Source organism: Synchiropus splendidus, chromosome 4 (assembly GCF_027744825.2).
Source record: "Synchiropus splendidus isolate RoL2022-P1 chromosome 4, RoL_Sspl_1.0, whole genome shotgun sequence".
NCBI classification, from domain to species: Eukaryota; Metazoa; Chordata; class Actinopteri; order Syngnathiformes; family Callionymidae; genus Synchiropus; species Synchiropus splendidus.
In genome coordinates this window covers 27,408,986-27,426,948 of record NC_071337.1, presented here as the reverse complement: position 1 = coordinate 27,426,948, position 17,963 = coordinate 27,408,986, and the positions used below count along the sequence as shown (strand labels likewise).

At 48.4% G+C, this 17,963-nt stretch overlaps 1 protein-coding gene across 2 annotated transcripts; it reads right to left on the bottom strand.

The window, feature by feature from the left end:
• Nucleotides 1-15,364: 15,364 nt before the first annotated feature.
• Nucleotides 15,365-17,631, bottom strand: sox2 (SRY-box transcription factor 2). 2 transcript variants are annotated; one of them, XM_053863129.1, is made up of 2 exons: nt 16,486-17,631; nt 15,365-16,398 (listed from the first exon to the last, which is right to left on the bottom strand). In XM_053863129.1, the coding sequence occupies exons 1-2, from the start codon at nt 17,076-17,078 to the stop codon at nt 16,131-16,133; spliced, it is 861 nt and encodes a 286-aa protein (XP_053719104.1). In that variant the 5' UTR covers nt 17,079-17,631; the 3' UTR covers nt 15,365-16,130. The 2 variants fall into 2 exon arrangements, with proteins under 2 accessions (XP_053719104.1, XP_053719103.1); XM_053863128.1 differs by having other exon boundaries at nt 15,367-17,626.
• Between the last annotated feature and the right edge of the window lie 332 nt (nt 17,632-17,963).

Here is a 17,963-nt window from a genome sequence, read left to right as displayed (position 1 = left end):
GTTGTGTGGGAGTGTTTTAACTATGTTGAGGAAGTTTTCCCTTTCTTTCATTGACAGTCATTTCTTTCCTTCCTTTTCTCACCCTGCCTTCCTCTATTCTCACACCCATTCTTGACTCACCATTCCTCCCCCTGCTCTTCCTTTCTTCATTTGATCATCATCATCACTCTTCTTTAATTGTCCCCTACTTCTCCTTTTTCCTTCCATCTTTCCTTCTTTCTCCACTCGCCTTCCTTCCTTATCTCACCCTTCCCTTCCTTCGCTCATCTTCTTTCCTTTCTTCCTTATCTCTCTCTTCCTTTACTGTACACTACTATCTCTTTTTCCTTCCTTCCTTCCTTCTTTCTTTCTTCACTCTGTTTCCTTCCTCCCTTCTTTCTTCACTCTCTTTCCCTCCTTTCTTCTCCCACCCTTCCTTGACAGTCCCATTCTTCCCCTTTTTCATTCCCTCCTTCATTCGCTCACCATCTTTCCTTTCTTCCTTATCTGCCTCTTCCTTTACTGTACAATACAACCTCTTTTTCTTGCCTTCCTTTCTTCCTTCTGTCTTGACTCTCTTATATTGCTTTCTTCTCCCACCCTTCCTTGACTGTCCCATGCTTCTCCTTTTTCCTTCCCTCCTTCCTTCGCTCATCTTCTTTCTTTTCTTCCTTATCTCTCTCTTCCTTGACTGTACACTTATACCTCTTTTTCCTTCCTTCCTATCCTCCTTCCATCCTTCTCCCACTCTCCCTTGACTCTCCCATGCTTCCCTTTTTCCTTCCCTCCTTCATTCGCTCACCTTCTTTCCTTCCTTCTTTCTTCACTCTCCTTCCTTCCTTCCCTCTCTCACCCTCACTTGACTAGCCTCTACTTCCCCTTTTTCCTTCACTCACCCATACTTGTTCTTGTCAGATGTAAACTGCAACATCACCTGACAGCAGCACAAAGACACGATCATCTTTTGGGAGACAATGCCCCCCTCCAGTCCCCCAGATGGTTGCGGGGGCGACTCTCCTGACGGGGGCGTAGTCAGAGTGGCGTGAGTGGATAAGTGGCACTTGTCAGGGATGTGTTTGAGAACGAGCTGCATGATATCTTTGTCCGGATGTCGATTTGTTCTGGACCGCTGACGAGCTGCGGTACGAGTGTCACAACATGACTCTGCGCTCGTCTGCAGCGCCACCGAAGTCTGTAATTTGGAATCAAACGAATTATGTTCCGACTTTTGTCAGACGACTGATGACAGCAGACATCTTAACGCTGCCGTGGCCCTTATCAAGAAAAAATGATTTGTAAAGAAAACCAACTCATCCACTGAAGCGAAGGAGAAAGGACGCCACAATGTCGCCAGGCGGTGGCACCTCCTGACCAACTTTGGGGTTCAAGACCCGGCCCACACAGAAACTAACATGCACACAGAGCCTTAAAGAATTCTGAGAACACTTCACAGTGGCAGTAGAACAGCCTCAAGGCACACACACACACGCTGACAAGAGCCCAGTGTCTCAGCGCCCCACATTATATTTGTGTGTCTGCTCTTGGAGAGCTTGTGTCAGCTTCAACTGTCTCCAAAATCAAACCAGTGTTTCATTAAAGTCAGAGATAGGTCCCCTCCTCACCCTCTCCCTCCTTTAACTGCTGTTTTGACCTCGCTGGGCGGAGCGGTAGGTCTCCACAGAAACGTTTCTGTCTGTCAAATTTCCGGCTGAAAAATTGTTGGAGACGTTGAGTCACCCAAACTCACTTGCTCTCCCCAATACACACACACACAGTTGCATGCACACGCACACACACATACCCAGCGATGCCCTCCCTCCACTCCTGCTTCAATCTCAACATGCATTAAAGAAGCTGCTGGAAAGAGCCACAATTTTAGATACGACTTAACATTTGAATATGAATAGAAGTGTGTGTGCGTGTGAGAATGTGTGTGTGCTTATATCTGTGTGCTCGCATGTCAATGAGTGTGTGCGTCCATGTGCGTGGTTGTTTGTGTGTCATATGTTGCCGTGAACGCCTGTGTGCGTGTTTGTGTGTGTTTGTGAATGTGCCTTTGCATATGCCGTATATGTGAATGAGTGATAGTGTGTGTATGTAGGGGGCGTGTGAATCAATGTGTGCGTCCGTGTGCGTGGGTGTGTGCACGTGTGACTCACAGGGCAGTCTTTGTGGGCCTGATGTGCAAGGGGAGACTGACACTTGACGGAGGAACCCTAAAACTTGACACTGTAAAAAAAAAAAAAAAACAAGTGCAAGAGTGCAAAGGTGGCATCACTCCAGCGATGACATCATTACGGTGATGTCATCATGTCGTGAAAGCTGCGTTCATCACAAACATCAGTCAGGGACGTTCTTATCAGATCCTGTCGTGCAGTCGAGCGATGGCTTGATGATGTCATCCACCTGTCGACGCCTCACCATCCAGACCGGCGAGCGAGGATCCTCTCCACCGACTCTCCAGTCTCCGCTGATTAATCGGCGTCTCATCGCTGTTCCCGCTAATTTCCTCTCGCTGGGTCGCGTGCGTCGTCTGCAGCTCTAATTGTCAGCTATTTGTTGCTAATTGGATAATAATTAGAGCAGGTGCAGCTGCAGAGCTCTGAGCTCCTCTCCCCAGCGAAGCTCTGCAGGCTGGTGGAGGCGCTCGCAGCCAGTGCCCTCTGGAGGGAGAGGAAGCTGACCTGTCCTCGGGGTCAGAGGCATCCTGAAGGTGACCCCCTGCTGGTGGAGCCCCCTGGAGGCCATGTTGGCAGCTCCTTTGAACTGTGAAGCAGCGTTTGGGAGCGATTAAACACTGCGAGACGTTTAAGACCTTAAATCTGGAGGCCGCGCATCGCCCCACAGACCCCCCCCCCACAAACAAATAATCCAGTGCCCCCCACCCCTTTGAAATCATTTGGATTAGAAAAGAATACAGAATGTTCCTTTAATGTCACACAGTGAAATATGCCCCCCCCCAATCTCCTCGCCCCCCCACCCGGGTGTTTAGCCCCGCTTAGCCAAATGAAGTGCTAATAAAAGCGGCGCTGAGCCGTCTGCTGTTGAGCTGCAGCTTATAATTGAAGCAGAAGAGCAGCGTCTTAATGAAGGTGTGTGTGTGTGTGTGTGTGTGAGTGCGTGTGTGTTCTACCTGCCTCTTATGGAAATACTCACTCATGTTGCTCCAGAAAGACGCCGATGCTATCACCGTCCTCGCTCCTCTTCTCACCGCTAATCCTGCTTCTGTGCTGCAATAATAGTCAAATTATATTTTTATAGATTCATTTTGTTCTGTGTGTGATGTGTGTGTATGGGCATGTGCGTGTGTGTGCATGCGTGTGTGTGTTGTTGGAGGACATAAATCCTCAGATTCTGACTCGCTCATTTTCAGTACTGCAGTACTTTCACCCATGTTTGTTCACCTGCGTGTGTGTGTGTGTCGGCATGTTTTGCCATACTTGTGAGTACCAAGTCTTGACAAACCACCCTCTTGTGAGGACGTTTTGAACTGTCCTCACAAAAGTTCAGAGGGTTAAAGAGTTTGTAAGGTTAGCAATTTGTCTTGGATGGTTTAGTTCAAAGTTAGAGACCGGGGAAAGCTCTATGTCAGTGAGTGGTCCTCACAAAAATTGCAAAAAACAGCTGTGTGAGTGAGTATGTGTGTGTGTACGAGTGTGAGTAGAGGTGTGTGATTGGTTTATCGATTCTTAGGAGGACGAATTCTTGGAAAAACACATCCTTGTGCCAGTCCGAACAAGTTTAACTCAGAATTTGAGGATGATGACTTCAAGATAACTAGGTCCTTATAACTGGGGTTGAGTTTGCTTAAGACTCCTGGTTAAGGTCAGCCATTTGTTTTGGGATGTATGGCACTATACTGCAAGTCTCAGCTTCTCCACTGAGGTTCTTTTCTCAACAAAGTTCTGGGCGAGTGGTGTGGTCAGGAGTTTCTCTCATTCATTTGTGTCATGGACAGTGTTGACATGCCGGACGTGGAGATGCTGGTTCTTCTCATTCCATCTGGTCCCAAACAGTAGACAAAACCATCATGGGTATGAGTGAATCCCAGACCAGCATCTTCTCCAACAGGAGTAAGTGTGTGGATGTGTTTGCCGGTGCACGTGCCTCTGTGTGTGTGCGTTGTGTGCGTGCCTGCATGTGTGTTAGTGTGAATGAAAGAGCAGCAGGAACAATGGCGTGTGTCTGCTGGACTCCGCCTCCTCGCTGTCAGTTTTAGTGTCACTTTGATTTGAGTAAATGTGTGTTTTGTGAGTGTGTGTGAATGACAGAGGAGATTGTGTAGGATAAAGGCGCCTCGCTCCGATCGCTGGCTCTAATTAATCCTGCAACACTCGTTGGCGGCGAGATAATTAAGGAAATAATTTACTTATTGTTTTGTTCATCAGTGAAGATGCAGCGCTGCGTCTGCGTCTGCTCATCCTCATCTTCATCACTGTATCTGTGAAGACCAGTCGTCCAGTGTGTGTCTGCGTGAGTCAATATGTGTGTGTGCGTGTGTGTGTGTGTGTGTGAATCATCTGTCCAAAACTGAGGAGGGATGGCTGGCACTTGTGCGGCTTGTAAACAGGACTTATTAGCTTCATCGGCAACATCATGTGACGCTGAACTACATCCTGATCGGGACCTTTGAGCTCTTTATCGTTGACAATAAATCACATGCAGATGACTTGTCAATCAAAGCGCACCTTCATCAAGCCAAATCTATGTGTGTTTGTGTTGTTTTCTATACAGGAGTGTTTTTTCTTGTGCTCATTTTGTTTGCATTAAATGCGTGTGCATGCGTGGGCATGTTTTGCCATAATTGTGAGTCTTGTCTGTTTGAGTCCTGGTGAAGGTTAAAGGTTGGCCATGTGTTTAAGATGGTTAAGTTAAGGGTGAGAGGCTGCGGAAAGCATTATGTTGATGAGAGGTCTTCACAAAACTAGCGAAGCAAACGTTAAGCATATCTATCCTAGTATAAGTCCATCCAATATGGGGCAATGGACCCCTTATGGGGACCTTTTGCCGAAACCCACAAGGCTAAGCCTCAATTTAAGGATAAGGGCTTCAAAATTACCGAGTCATTGCATTGGGTATCAGTTCAGAGTCCTGGTTAAGGTGAGCCATGTGTTTGGGATGATTAGGTTTAGGGTGAGAGGCTGGGGAAAGAAAGATGGTGTGTGAGTATATGAGTGTTTTTGTGGCAAATATGTGTTTAAGAGCCTTTACATGTACAGTTGCATTTGTGAGCGTGAGTTTATATTTGTGCAGCTGTGTAGTAGGGCATAACTGTGTGTTCATGCGTGTGTGTGAGACAATTGGAAGTCCTTGCTCTGATACATTTCCACATTTTCCTTGAAAGTTTCTTAGATGTTGAAATTGCAGATCTGTGCGAAAGAAAAATGAAGAGTGTGTGAGAAATATGGTGTGTGCGTGTGTGTCTGAAGGTATGCGTGTATCCCAGTGTGTGTGTGTCGCCCGAGGAGCTGCTTTCATTCTGGTGACTCGCTGAAATTGTGGCGCGACATTAAAGAAGAAACATAATTGAGAACATAACTACAGGACATCCCAGAATAAGGTGAGCTGATGGTTGTCGCGGTGACGAATCGGTCATAAGGCGAGATGAGTTCAGGGGTGTGTGTGCGTGTACGTGAGAGAGCGAGAGAGAGTGAGACAGAGTGAAAGAGAGAGGGGAGGGGGTCTCAGCCGGAATCTACATTTTTTTGTCTTTTTGCATTTTTCTCCTTTTCTCTTTAGCAGAAAGATATAAATGCACACCCATGTGCTCACTCACATCTTCAACCACCCACACACACACACACACACACGTGATTATTCAGCGCACTGTCGTAGAAGCCCAGCACCCCTCCACTTTCTATCGTCTCTTTCCTTCCTTGGTGGTGCCACAAGCTGTACTCGAAGGTGGACATACTCTCCTCCACAGACCCGTGATTCCCGTCTTCCTTGCCAACTTCCACTCACCTGAAAAAAAGATGGACAAGCTCTCCTCCTCACAGGTTGGACCGATGCTGCTGTCAAGCCAGCAGGCAACACCTTATGTGAATGATGAAAGTGATAAAGAAAATGATAAAAGATCCCTGGGCCACACTCAAACTAAACTCTGACATCAAGTGGGGGACTGTATAATGGCCACAAGTTTGAGACCAGGCGTGAAGAGCTCAGCTTCTGCTGCGGATCTACATGGCTACAGGTTTACCAAGGGTTTTCCGGACATTTCTATTTCCGAGCTAAAAATGTGTACAGGGGACCTTCAAAGGCTTCTCAGAAAATACGTTTCAAATACTGATCCTCACTTCACCTTCTTCACCTCAGGAGAGTTGAGCGAGGAGGGGATGAAGAATAGTTGATCGGTAATAAAGGCTCTAACTAGAGAGTAACACTGACCATGTGTTCAGGCGGGGAAAAGCAAAAGCTCGAATTAGTTGCGGCGGTTTCCCTTGGTTTACATGCTTCAGAGTGATGTTGGCTCTGTGACATTAGGCGGCGTTGCGACCTCTTGATGATGCAGATGTCAATAGTGGAACTGTCTATAGGAAGAGTGCTCTAACAGCTATTGAGGAGATGTTCAGTTTTATAGCTATATCGAACTGATGAATGATGAACTTCTTTAAATGAAGATGTCTAGAATCATGGTTGAATGCTGTCAGCGTCATGAAGCAGACACAGTGGAGGGCTGTGACAGTAAACTCAAGTTAGAGCATTTCTGCCTGTTTTCTCTGTTTTGTTAGAATCATAGAATACATGTAAATATAGTGCCCTCTGCCCTGCATGTCGGAGTGAAAACTGCTCGAGCCACTGAGACAGTGTCAAGCTGGAGTTCAGTTGGTTATGAGTTCTAAAGTCATTGTAAAACGGTCACACAACAGGGCCGTACTTTAGCTTGCCGTATAATACTTTTGTCTTCACTTCAGACGTTCATATCAGCGTCATCGCGCAACATAGCCGATACCTTATTCACACACACCGACCATGACACAGGAACCAGTGCAGAGTCTGGTGATACACTCACAACCGAAAAACTGCTGAATGGTCTTTATCCTTTCAACATGACAGAATCGCAATTGAGTCAGTTGTCAAACGCTACACGCTAATGTACATTTGTACGGGAAGTCAGTGAAAAGTTTCTTAGGACACTCACCTTAGTCAGTATTGACCCTGGAGTCGAAAGGATCCCTGAGATTGTAGCTGTTCAGGCCAATAACCCACTGATGCAGTGGTGTGTCAGCATGAGCGTCTGTGTGCGACTGTCATGTCAGATTAGCAACATTTTAATGACAGTTTAGAGCAGGGACTGACACACACGCGCACGCACTCCTGCCTGCATCAATGACAGCAGTAAAGCTCATTAGTGTGTCACTCATGTCGTTAATCTAATTAAAGGAACGGAGTCTGCAGCTCGCGACTCTTTAAGTGTCCATCATGTTCAGTGCCGGGACTCAAACCCGCTACAACAAAAGCAGCAGAGACGTCTTTCAGCACCACTTTGGGGATGGGCTCACCTGGCACCACCGCACAACTCATGAAACCGAGAGCCGGAATGGTTGAGTGTCCAACAGTCAAAGTTAGAACACATGCACACGCACGTACGCATGCGCGCAAGTGCGCAGACACACTCAGACAGGCCACATCATGCTATTGAGTTGACAGAATGAGCGAGAAGCTTTAGAAGGTTGAACTAAGGCGTTGCCCACATTCCCTCCCAGGTGTGTGTGTGTGTGTGTGTGTGTATGTGTGTCAGCAAACAAATCTCAAGAGTGTTTGTCCATCTGGTGAATGAGAGAGTGAATATTAATCTGTGAATATTACTGTGGGTGAAGAGTGTGTGTTTCCTCATCTGAAACAAAATCACGTCTTCAGCTTTTATTCTGAAAAGCTCCTGAACAACCATGAAACTGAACTCTGGCCTCTGGAAGAAAACACCTCAAGAACAAATAACCCCCTCTCCACACCCACGCTGCACCCCCCTCCCACACACATACTCAATCTTTCTGTATCAGTGGTGTGGAGTTTTGGCCCCTCTGATTGGTTGTCGATCAAATCCATAGGTTGGGGACTGGTGTTCCCCAAACTGGCAGAGACGCAGAAGGCTTTCCACATCAGTCGGAGTGTCTTGTCCCCTCTCACCCTTTCCGCTATGAAGGTTCATTACTGTGCCTTCTGGCACGGTGTTCCTCAGCGTCTTACCATGTGATCAATAAAGCCTCTCAAACTGAACAAAAAAAGGAAAATAAAAGTGCTGCTGTCATGACCTGCTTTATTTTGTGGACTTTTCCGGCTCCCTCCTCTCTGTGTCTCCACAAGCTTCATCTGCTAATGGCACACACCTGGATCAGATCAGCACTCAGGACTCCACCTGCCGAAAAGCCCTGCTCTTGCCGTGCTGCCACCTGAACAACATCACACACGTGCTGTTGTGAAACACAACGGCTTGTGTGTTAGTATCAGATTGAATGTAGAACGATCACACAACTTGAGTTACACACAACAGGTGGAGATGTTGACAAATGACAGATCATCTTCGCTGAGTCCCACGTCATGATGAGGGCGGAGACACGCACACCTGAGGAAAACTATTAGCAATTTCTGAGTGTGTGTGCGTGTCTGTCGCAGTCCACCTGACATGAATGGAAACAGACACACACACACACTCACACACACCTGGGTGGGCTTGTCAGTCTGGCAGCAGCAGGAGGATTAGACCGGAGATTAGATCGACAAAACACACGACGGCAAGAGGAAGTGGGTTTTGTGCATGTGTGTGTGCAAACATCTTTTATGACCCGAGGCACCCGGACCAAGACCAGGACTCCATGCTTTGGTCCATTATCGAGAGTCCCTCACCCCATGAGGACGGTCCGACATGGTCATGTTCAGAGGCTGGTCAACGTTCACGGTTTAGTAGCCTTGCTGTGTCTGCCCGGGTCAGCAGACCTTGTCTGAGACCGGCGCGACTTCCTCCGAGAAAACTTTAAAGATTTGCGACTCTAATCCGTAGTGCTCTCCTTCTTCAGTCTAAACGCTGAGTTGCGTTTCCTGGTGGAGAAACTCGCCGCCTCTGTCTTCCACGCCGCACGCCACAAACAGCTAATCCTTATTTATGCGGCTCGATAATCCGGCGCTGTGGCAGGTAAAGTGCAGTAATCCGGACCGGATCCGGCAGATGGACCAGAAGTGACACCTTCTCACAGCAGACGATTGTTGAGCGTGACGGAACGACTCTAAGTTGTTGAGCAACGCTGTAGACAACATCGTAAATTCTTCTCTCAACTTGCTGACACAACAGTTGAACTTTTATGCTTCAATCGAAGACGATTGAGGAGGAGTACTCAGAGGAGACCAAAGAACGCCTGCGTGGATAGCTACACGTGTCGGGGTTTGAGTGTGTGTTGCTGTTTGATGTGCGGACAGAGAAGTTGTCTCCGTCGTGAGAGGATGATTCAGGTTGCGATGCACAAAAAAATTCAAAATAACTTGTGACACCGAGACAGCACACACGGACTTCCTTTGTGTGATGTCATCAGGCGTCAGTTTGTCCCCCCTAGTCCAGAGTGGTCAGAGCCTGTGAATCTTGGAGGCAGTGGTTGCAGGTCAGATGTGAAGGTGAGACACATGTACTTGCTGTAGACACACACACGCTTCAGCAACACTGCGGATCACTGCTCTTCTTCAGTATGTAAAAACTCAAACGGCCACAGTCCCTCAAACTGAAAGAAAACTTGTTGCAAGAGGAGGATGTGGAGGAGGGGCACAATGAGGGGGCAGTGGGGTGGGCAGGAGGGGTTGGTGGGTGAAGGGACAAGGGCCAGAGAAAGAAAGGGTTTGGTGGGGCCTGTGGTGTGGGAACTTAGCAGAGTCTCCGTGGGAGGCTCGTCCGAGCGCACTACCTATCGGTGCACCGCCAGCCCACCCTCCCTCTGTCCCGCCTCACTCACCTCCCATAACTTATCACTTCGGTTCTATCGGCTCCATCTGAACACCCCACCAGGCCTGAGGTCACATGTGACTGGAGTCGATGACGATGATGACGAACAAGATGATGTATTTGGTGATGCTTGATCAGTTCTGCGTGAGTGTGTGTGCGTCCCAAAATGTGTGTGACCGTTCCTGGGTGTGTGTGTGTGCATCTGCAGGTGTGTGTATGTGGCTTCGTGGCAGCTGCTTCAGATGACCCCCAGCAGTGAGCTGCCACTGGACATCTGCAAGTGTGTGTTTGTGCATGCATGCGTCTTCTCCAACGTGAGTCTGGCCGTGTTTTGTGTACGTTTGTGTGCGCGCATGCAAAGGTTTGTGGGCATGTGCGTGAGCATTTGAGCGCATGTGTGCTTGTGAGTGAGTGTGTGTGCATGTGTGTAACCCTCTTAACTGCATGGTTGAGTTTCTGTCACAAGTGTTATTGGAGTCTTGCAGTCATACACTCTGACAAGCACTTACACACCCCACAGGGTGGAAGCGTGTTTTTGGTGAGTTCAATGGTGTGTTGCACATCTGCGCTGCAATATGAGCGTCTCTTAGTGTTCTAATGTGTTGTTTTGGTGTGTCTGCATGTACGTTGTGTGTTGCATGTGTTTATTTTCAGGCAGTGTGTGAGTGTGTGTGAGTGTGTGTGGTGTGTGCGCAGTATACCTGGCCAGACCTGCAGGGGTCACGTCGCGGACACGCAGAGAACTTGTGATGACTTGATGTTTGATGGCTGAACCTGCGACTGTCACGTTTCTGTGATGTTGAGAAACGAATGATAAGAAACACAAATATTTCTGGTGTGTTTGCATGAGTGTGTCAGTGCCTGAGTCTGGGTGTGTGAGAGTGCTTGTGTGTGAGTGTTTTAGTGAGTGCGTGAGTGCATGCATGCACACAGATTGTACGTTGTTTAATGTAGTTTTAAGATCTAAAAGCTTTGTATATTATCAAATATATATATATCGTCGATGTGTGTGCATGTGTGTGTGCACGCACTTTCTGATGTGGTGTTTTAGAATCATTAAAACCTCATAAATATTCTCTGAAATCTTGTTAAACTAATCTGCAGCGTGGTTAATGAATATGTGTATGTATGTGTGTGTGGTAATCACAGCCTCTTCTAATGACAGTAAATTTGACAGAGTAAATCTCAGTCCAGAATAGAAGCTCTCGTTCCAGTTTCTGGAAATGTGTTCAGATTTATGATCTGCAGTTCAGACAAGTTGGTGTTACTGCAACTACATTAGTTGTTGGCTGGAAGCAAGTGACGTGGGTGGAGAAACACTGTTGCATGATTCAACATTTGTTAATATCATTGTGCTCTAACTGCATTTTTGTTGGCCCACGGGACACCAAACACATGGAATATTTAGGTGGTGTGGTGAGTGAATGTATAGCCAGTGTAGACGAACACAGACAATGAGCTTGTAGGTGGCTGTTATTATGGGCCGATGGTTTTCCCAGCTCTGGGGAAGAAGAAGCTGTTGGTCTTGACTGTTATCTATCAGCAGACAAGCGGCTGTCTGACCTGGTCACACGATCAGCGCACCAGGCGGTCTCTCTCTCTTGGACGATCCTTTTGTTCCTCACCGAGCAGACTCAAGTCGTCTGCGTGTTGACTGAGGTTGCGGTCTTCAGGAGTTCTGTCCTGTCAGTTGATCTCTGTTGGCGTTTCATGGCAGCTCCGCTTGTGTGTATGTGAAAAAGGATGGTTCTTTATCCAGCCAAAAGACTTCTCTACTGATGGACAACTGCTGCTGGTCATTTCATGATGTTTTTATTTCACGGGATGAAATTAGTTGAAGAGGATTTCTGTGTATGTAGTGATGAGCAGGAGGATGTAGTTGGGGGGAGTGCGGATGAGCTGCACCAGGAGGTGGTGCAAGAGGAGGTGGTGAAGATGGAGCAGGTGCAGACGGAGGTGCAAGAGGAGGATGTGCAGGAGGAGGGGGATGTGCAGGGCAAGGGGAGCTGGGGGGGAGAAGCGGGAGGTGCAAGGGGAGGTTCAGAAGGAGGAGATGAAGGTGGAGGTGGCGCAGGAGGAGGTGGAGGAGGTGCAGCTGTGATGAGCTCTAAGCCTTGGAGGTGAAACTGAACTGACATTTGATATTTTTAACTGGACAGAAAGAGAAACGACTGTGACTCTTGACTGACCTGAGTGTGTGCGGAGGTGTGCGTGTGTGTGTGTGAGAGAGAGAGTCAGTGTGTGTGTGTGTGAGTTCTAGGGGCTTTTTCACATTGTTAAGGGGTCAGGTTTTCAATTACAGAGACTCTCTCTCAATTTCTGCATGTGACAGAGAGAGTCTGTGTATGTGTCTGTGTGCTTTTGCGTGTGTGTGTGGCCTGGGTGTGTGTGTGGTTGTGTGAGTTTGTGTCTTTGCCTGTCTATGTGTGCCAGTTATTTTTCTGTCTTTTAAATCAAGTCATGCAGAAGCTCGTTGATCGGCCACTGTTTCTTGAGAAAATATGTTCTTCTGCGTTTAGACTTGGATCTGTCACTGTGTCAGTCATCTGTCTATACTATGAAATGGACGAAGACAACGCTGGTTTGTCACCATAATGGGTAGTTCAGACAACAGAGTATCTCACCATCAAAACACAGACCTGTGGACATGATAGGTCTGGTGCATCGACCGCAAAGACCTGACGACCACAAAGATGCGACATGGCGGTTCCATACCATCCATACATCACAATGACGACTCAGATCTGTCACTCCCCATGTCTTTACAATACGTCACCGTGATGTCAGGGATCTGTTTCCACGACGACAAGGTGCAGTCAGCAGGGGAACATGTGAGTGCGTGCGTGTGTGTGAGAATGTGTGAGTGTGGACTCAATCATCAGTGAAACTTTGAAGAGTGAGCGGACGTTTGTTCACATCAAAGTAGAAGAAAGTAAATCCACCGAAGCTGAAGCAGATTTGTCCACCTCCACTTTCTTCAGCAGGATATGTCCGTACGTGTGTGAGTGTGTGTGAGTGTGTGTATGGGGGACCTAACTGGTACAGAACTTGAGAGAGGGACAGCAGAGGCGAACATGAGATAAAACCATTAGAAGCAGCAACAGAACTTCTGCGGGACAAAAACAAAACTCTTCTCACTGCCCCCCCAATCCTCCGACCGCGGGGCAGGGGCGGGGGCCCTGCTGCCATTGTGAGTCCTCGGTTTCTTCTCTTTAGGGTCTTTGTGTGTCACTAATCAGCCATGGGGCCCATGGGAGAGAGAGTGTGTGTGTATGTGTGTGTGTCCTCATTACACAGCCACACTGGGAGGCCAGCATGGGAAGTTTGAGCTGCAGTGCTCTTCTTGTTCACCCCCCCGGCCCAGAGTGTCCCCCCCATTCTGAGTCAAACATCAGAGTCGTCATGGTGACGAGTGTGTGAGTGAAACATCTGAGTCGTCATGGTGACAAGTGTGCAAGTGAAGCATCGGCTTGTCCTTAAGCGAACAGGTACATGGGTAAAGCATCAGGGCGTTCTAACCGTCCCGGAAGCTGCCATGACAGTGGAGGCCTGTGAAGGTGCATAGGACTGATGACTTGCTCGCTGGCATCTTGTCCGTCGAGGGATGAGCTGGCACTGGCAGGTTTTCGACATGACACACTTTGAACCTAGGAACTGTCTCACCACAGCGGAGCATAAGGTCCAGATCTGAGAACACGCTTCAGTAGAAGAGAACAACTAGTTGGGGGGGTGCGTGGGGTATATGCTCCCAGCAGGTTGCTGCACCCTATGGTTTGACACATACACAGGCACGCACACGGGTGGGGCAGTTTGGGGTCGTAGGTCAGATGCAGGAAGAGTTTTCCACCTTTAACAAGCTGCAGGAAGTTGTTTGTTCACAGAGACAAAGGGGTTTTATAGATGCGACCAGAGGAGCTAGGGGGGTCAGTGAGGGTCAGAGGTCACGTCCATCACAATTATTGCTTATATTATTATCTTGAAAAGATGACATCACTGATGCGGCCCCCTCGATCCCCCAACACACGCATGCTTCTGTCGGCACCGGCCCGCCGGACTGCCTACTGTGAGTGGAACGTTAATCTGTTCAGACACCTGACAAGCGGACCGGACCTCAGAACTTACACTAATCTAACAGGACCAGAACTGGACCTGTAAACCAAACTTTCGCTGTGGGAGGGGGCGGGGGGTTACCCCCGCAACACACTGACCCAACAACTGACCTCCTCAAACTTCAAACTAAATACCTCTGGCAGTAACCACGGCAACAGAGCACCACAGATCTCCTCAAACTTCCTCCATGGAGGAGGAGGAGGAGGGCCAAGAGGAGTAGAAGGAAATGAGCAAGGAGGTGAGTGAAAACCAATCATGTCGCGATCAAAGTCTGACTGTGACTCATTATTGCTACGTCTTAACACCGTCGACTCGCCAAAGTGACTCAAGAATTTTTGACTCAACTGTAACTTGGAGCTTTTAGTTGAGACTCACCACTTTATTTCCAATCTGGGCGTTTGAAGGTGATTGAGTTATTTGTCAACGAAACATCAGCACAATAACAACTCCCGTCTTGACTGACAGTTGAGCCTTCACTGGCTTCTTCAGATGAGAGTTTCTTCATTCCTGAGAGGGTCCACTTGTCTGGAGGTTCTTCTCAGATCCACAGAAGTCCTTCACACCGCTGTAGCTTCTGACCGTCCTCAACATTTCTGAGTGAATAACAGAGACAAAGTTTCTTCTCAAGCGTGTGTTGAAGGCCGTCAGAGAGTGAGTGTCAGTGTGTGGTCCCCACTTGACACACACACTAACCGCTCCCTACACCTGCTGCACACACACAAACACACACACACACACAACCTTGTGAGTGATGTCATCCTTCTTTTGTATTCTGAAAAAGGAAAGTGGATCAGGCGGGATTAGTGTGTGTGTGTGTGTGCGTGTGTGAGTGAAGGGGTGGAGGGCATTTGACCTAATTTTAATCCTAACTACAAACAGGATTTAGTTCTCAGACGAGTTTTCGCTACTTTTATGTGACGTCATCCATCGGAACGTGAACGAACTAAATTTCTATATGGTCAGCTATTTGAAATTTTATTTTATTCAACGCCAATTCTTTTTATCTTATTTTTAATTAAACAAAATAAAGCACACAATCACACCCGCTTCACTACACCATGACTGATTCCGACACCATCAGTGCAACACCTGTTGATCTACACGACTCAGAATGAGGGGATGAGGGGATTTACCTCAGGCAGATATTCGCGCTCCACCTGACTCACAAATTATATATATATATATATATATATATATATATATATATATATATATATATATATATATATATATATATATATATATATATATATATATATAATTTGTGAATCGAATTTTATATATATATATAATTCGATTTTTGACTTTTGACAATTTATCACAATGGAACTACACGCCGTGTACATCTTAACAAAAACGCCTTTGATAAATAATTGATCCGAGATGGTCGCGACCTGTTGACAGTTTTCAAGCACCAACACACACACACACACGCACGAGGCCGCAGCGGCCTCGGACGCTCCGCGTGCCTGTAGCTCTGGGTCATTGGAAATCGGCAGGTTCGGTTCAAAGCAGATCAAAAACGAAACCTCAACAAGATAATATGAAGCGCAAAGGCTCGACTGCCGAAGCGCAGAAAAAAACGGAGAAAGCGTTGTCAGCGCCTAAAGGCCGACAATCGAAAAATAATACTCCCTAAATAATTAGTTCAACGAATTAAAAAAAATGCGATAATAATTTAGCAATTGTGTCGGTTCTGCTGGGACGCGAGAGCGGTTCCGAAACTGAACGTGTTCCAAAACATCCCATAGTGTCTAATAATCTGACGATGGACAAAAGTAACAAGTCAGTTTCAGTATTCAAATCTCCAAAATTTATTCCAAATTTCATCTTGAAAAAAATAGAGTTGAAATAAGTTTCAGATGAAATTAGTCCAGATGTTTATTTACAGATGAGAACACAGCGTCAGCGGGGAACACGGGATTTACAGGGAAGAGAGAAGTGATAAATTAAACTAAAGAAATTAGTGATACTGAAATAAAAATAACAATAAAAAACACATTTACCTGCTTCTCCCTTTTCTTTTTATAAAAACCTTTCTTTTGATTGTTGATAAATTACTGTACAAAAGTTGATTGCAAACCAGAGTCCTGTACAAAATGAGTTCGTGTCCCGATCACATGTGCGTGAGCGGCATCGTGTTGCCCGGGACCGGGCTCTGATAGTGGGCCGACATGTGGATCCGGCTCTGAGAGCCTTGCTCGCCCACCTCCGAGCCCGGCAAGTACATACTGATCATGTCCCGCAGGTCCCCGCTCTGGCAGCCCGGGGGACCCCGGTGTGAGGAAGACGTGACCACGGGCGGGCTGGAGCTGCTGGACTCGGACTTGACCACGGAAGGGCCCATGGAGCCAAGCGCGGTCATGGCAGGGGCCGCCTGCTGGCTGTAGGACATGGAGTAGGTGGGCGAGCCGTTCATGTAGGTCTGGGTGCTGCTCATGCTGTTGTACTGGAGCGCGCTCATGTCGTACCTGTGCATAGGCTGCATCTGACCCGCGTTGTGCGCGTTCAGACCCGGGTGCTGGTAGCTCAGCTGCTCCTGCATCATCCCGTAGCCGCCGTTGGTCCACCCGTTCATGTGCGCGGCGTAACTGTCCATCCTCTGATTGACCCCGCCGCCGAGACCCGCTCCGACGCCGACCCCTGTCCCCATCCCGGAGCCCGCGGAGCCCAGCAACCCGCCCGGTAAAGTGTACTTGTCCTTCTTCATGAGGGTCTTGGTTTTCCTCCGCGGCCGGTACTTGTAGTCCGGGTGTTCCTTCATGTGCAGGGCCCGGAGCCGCTTGGCCTCGTCGATGAAGGGTCTCTTCTCGCTCTCGGACAGAAGTTTCCACTCGGCACCGAGTCTCTTGCTGATCTCAGAGTTGTGCATTTTAGGGTTCTCCTGAGCCATCTTCCGCCGCTGTCCCCGGGACCAGACCATGAAGGCGTTCATGGGTCTCTTCACCCGCTCCGGGCTGTTCTTCTGGTTGTTGCCGGGTGTGGTGGTGGTGGTGGTCCCGGGGCCCCCCGTGTTGGTCTGTGGCGCGGGGGGCTTCAGCTCGGTCTCCATCATGTTGTACATCTGGACCAGGTTTCTTGTGGGTCTCCAGAACAGACCTGAGTCCACCGGCCTCGGCGCAGATGGACAAAGGGCCAACGGGGCCACAAGACCTCAGGAGCGGGTCCAGACGGTGGAGGTGCAGAGTCGCAGGTCCGCGCAAAGCTCAGGACAGACCGAGTCACCTGCCGAACTTTCTGAGCAGCAGCCTCGCACTCTCACCTCAGGAGTGCGTGTGCGTGTGCGTGCGTGTGCGTCTGAGCGTGTGTGTTCGCCAGCCGGTCCAGTCTCTGTTGACCTGACAGAAGTTCTGCATCAGCAGCTGCAGCTGGTGTCGGGTCCACGGTCCTGACAAGTCCACATAGTTTCAGAACAAGTTGATAGAAAACATCCATGTGACGCAGCTGTCAACACAATAAATGGCCCGACGGAGCCAATGAAAATCCACCGGCTGCCATTCTGGGCCAATCACAGGCCGGCATCGACACCAGGGGCGTGGGGAGCGCGGCGTTCGCGCGCACACTCACGGCGGCTCCGGAGGAATGTAAGCAGAAGTTTGGAGAAATGACGTTTTATTCTGAAAATCTTTATGACGTGTGCGTCCGTCGAAGTGATCCTGCGGCGCCCGACTAGCGCCTCCTGCTGGTCGCAGCGACGAACGGCAGGTAACGAGCGCGCGCGCACACATACACACACACACACACACGCCGGTTCACCCTAAATAAAGTTACATCTATTTGAAACGCACTAGCGTCTCCCGAAAAATTACGGAGAGCGCTTCTGAAACATGAAAACTGGTGATTGACAGGACCAGCCAGGTCTGATAATGATATGACACGGTTCCCGCCAAATTTAATCTGATTACAATAAAAAAGACGGGCTGAGATTCCCGCCACCAGAACGGACCCG

Bases quoted from the DNA above. Each gene is read 5' to 3' on its own strand.
- sox2 (XM_053863128.1), bottom strand. From the start codon at position 17,078: ATGTACAACATGATGGAGACCGAGCTGAAGCCCCCCGCGCCACAGACC.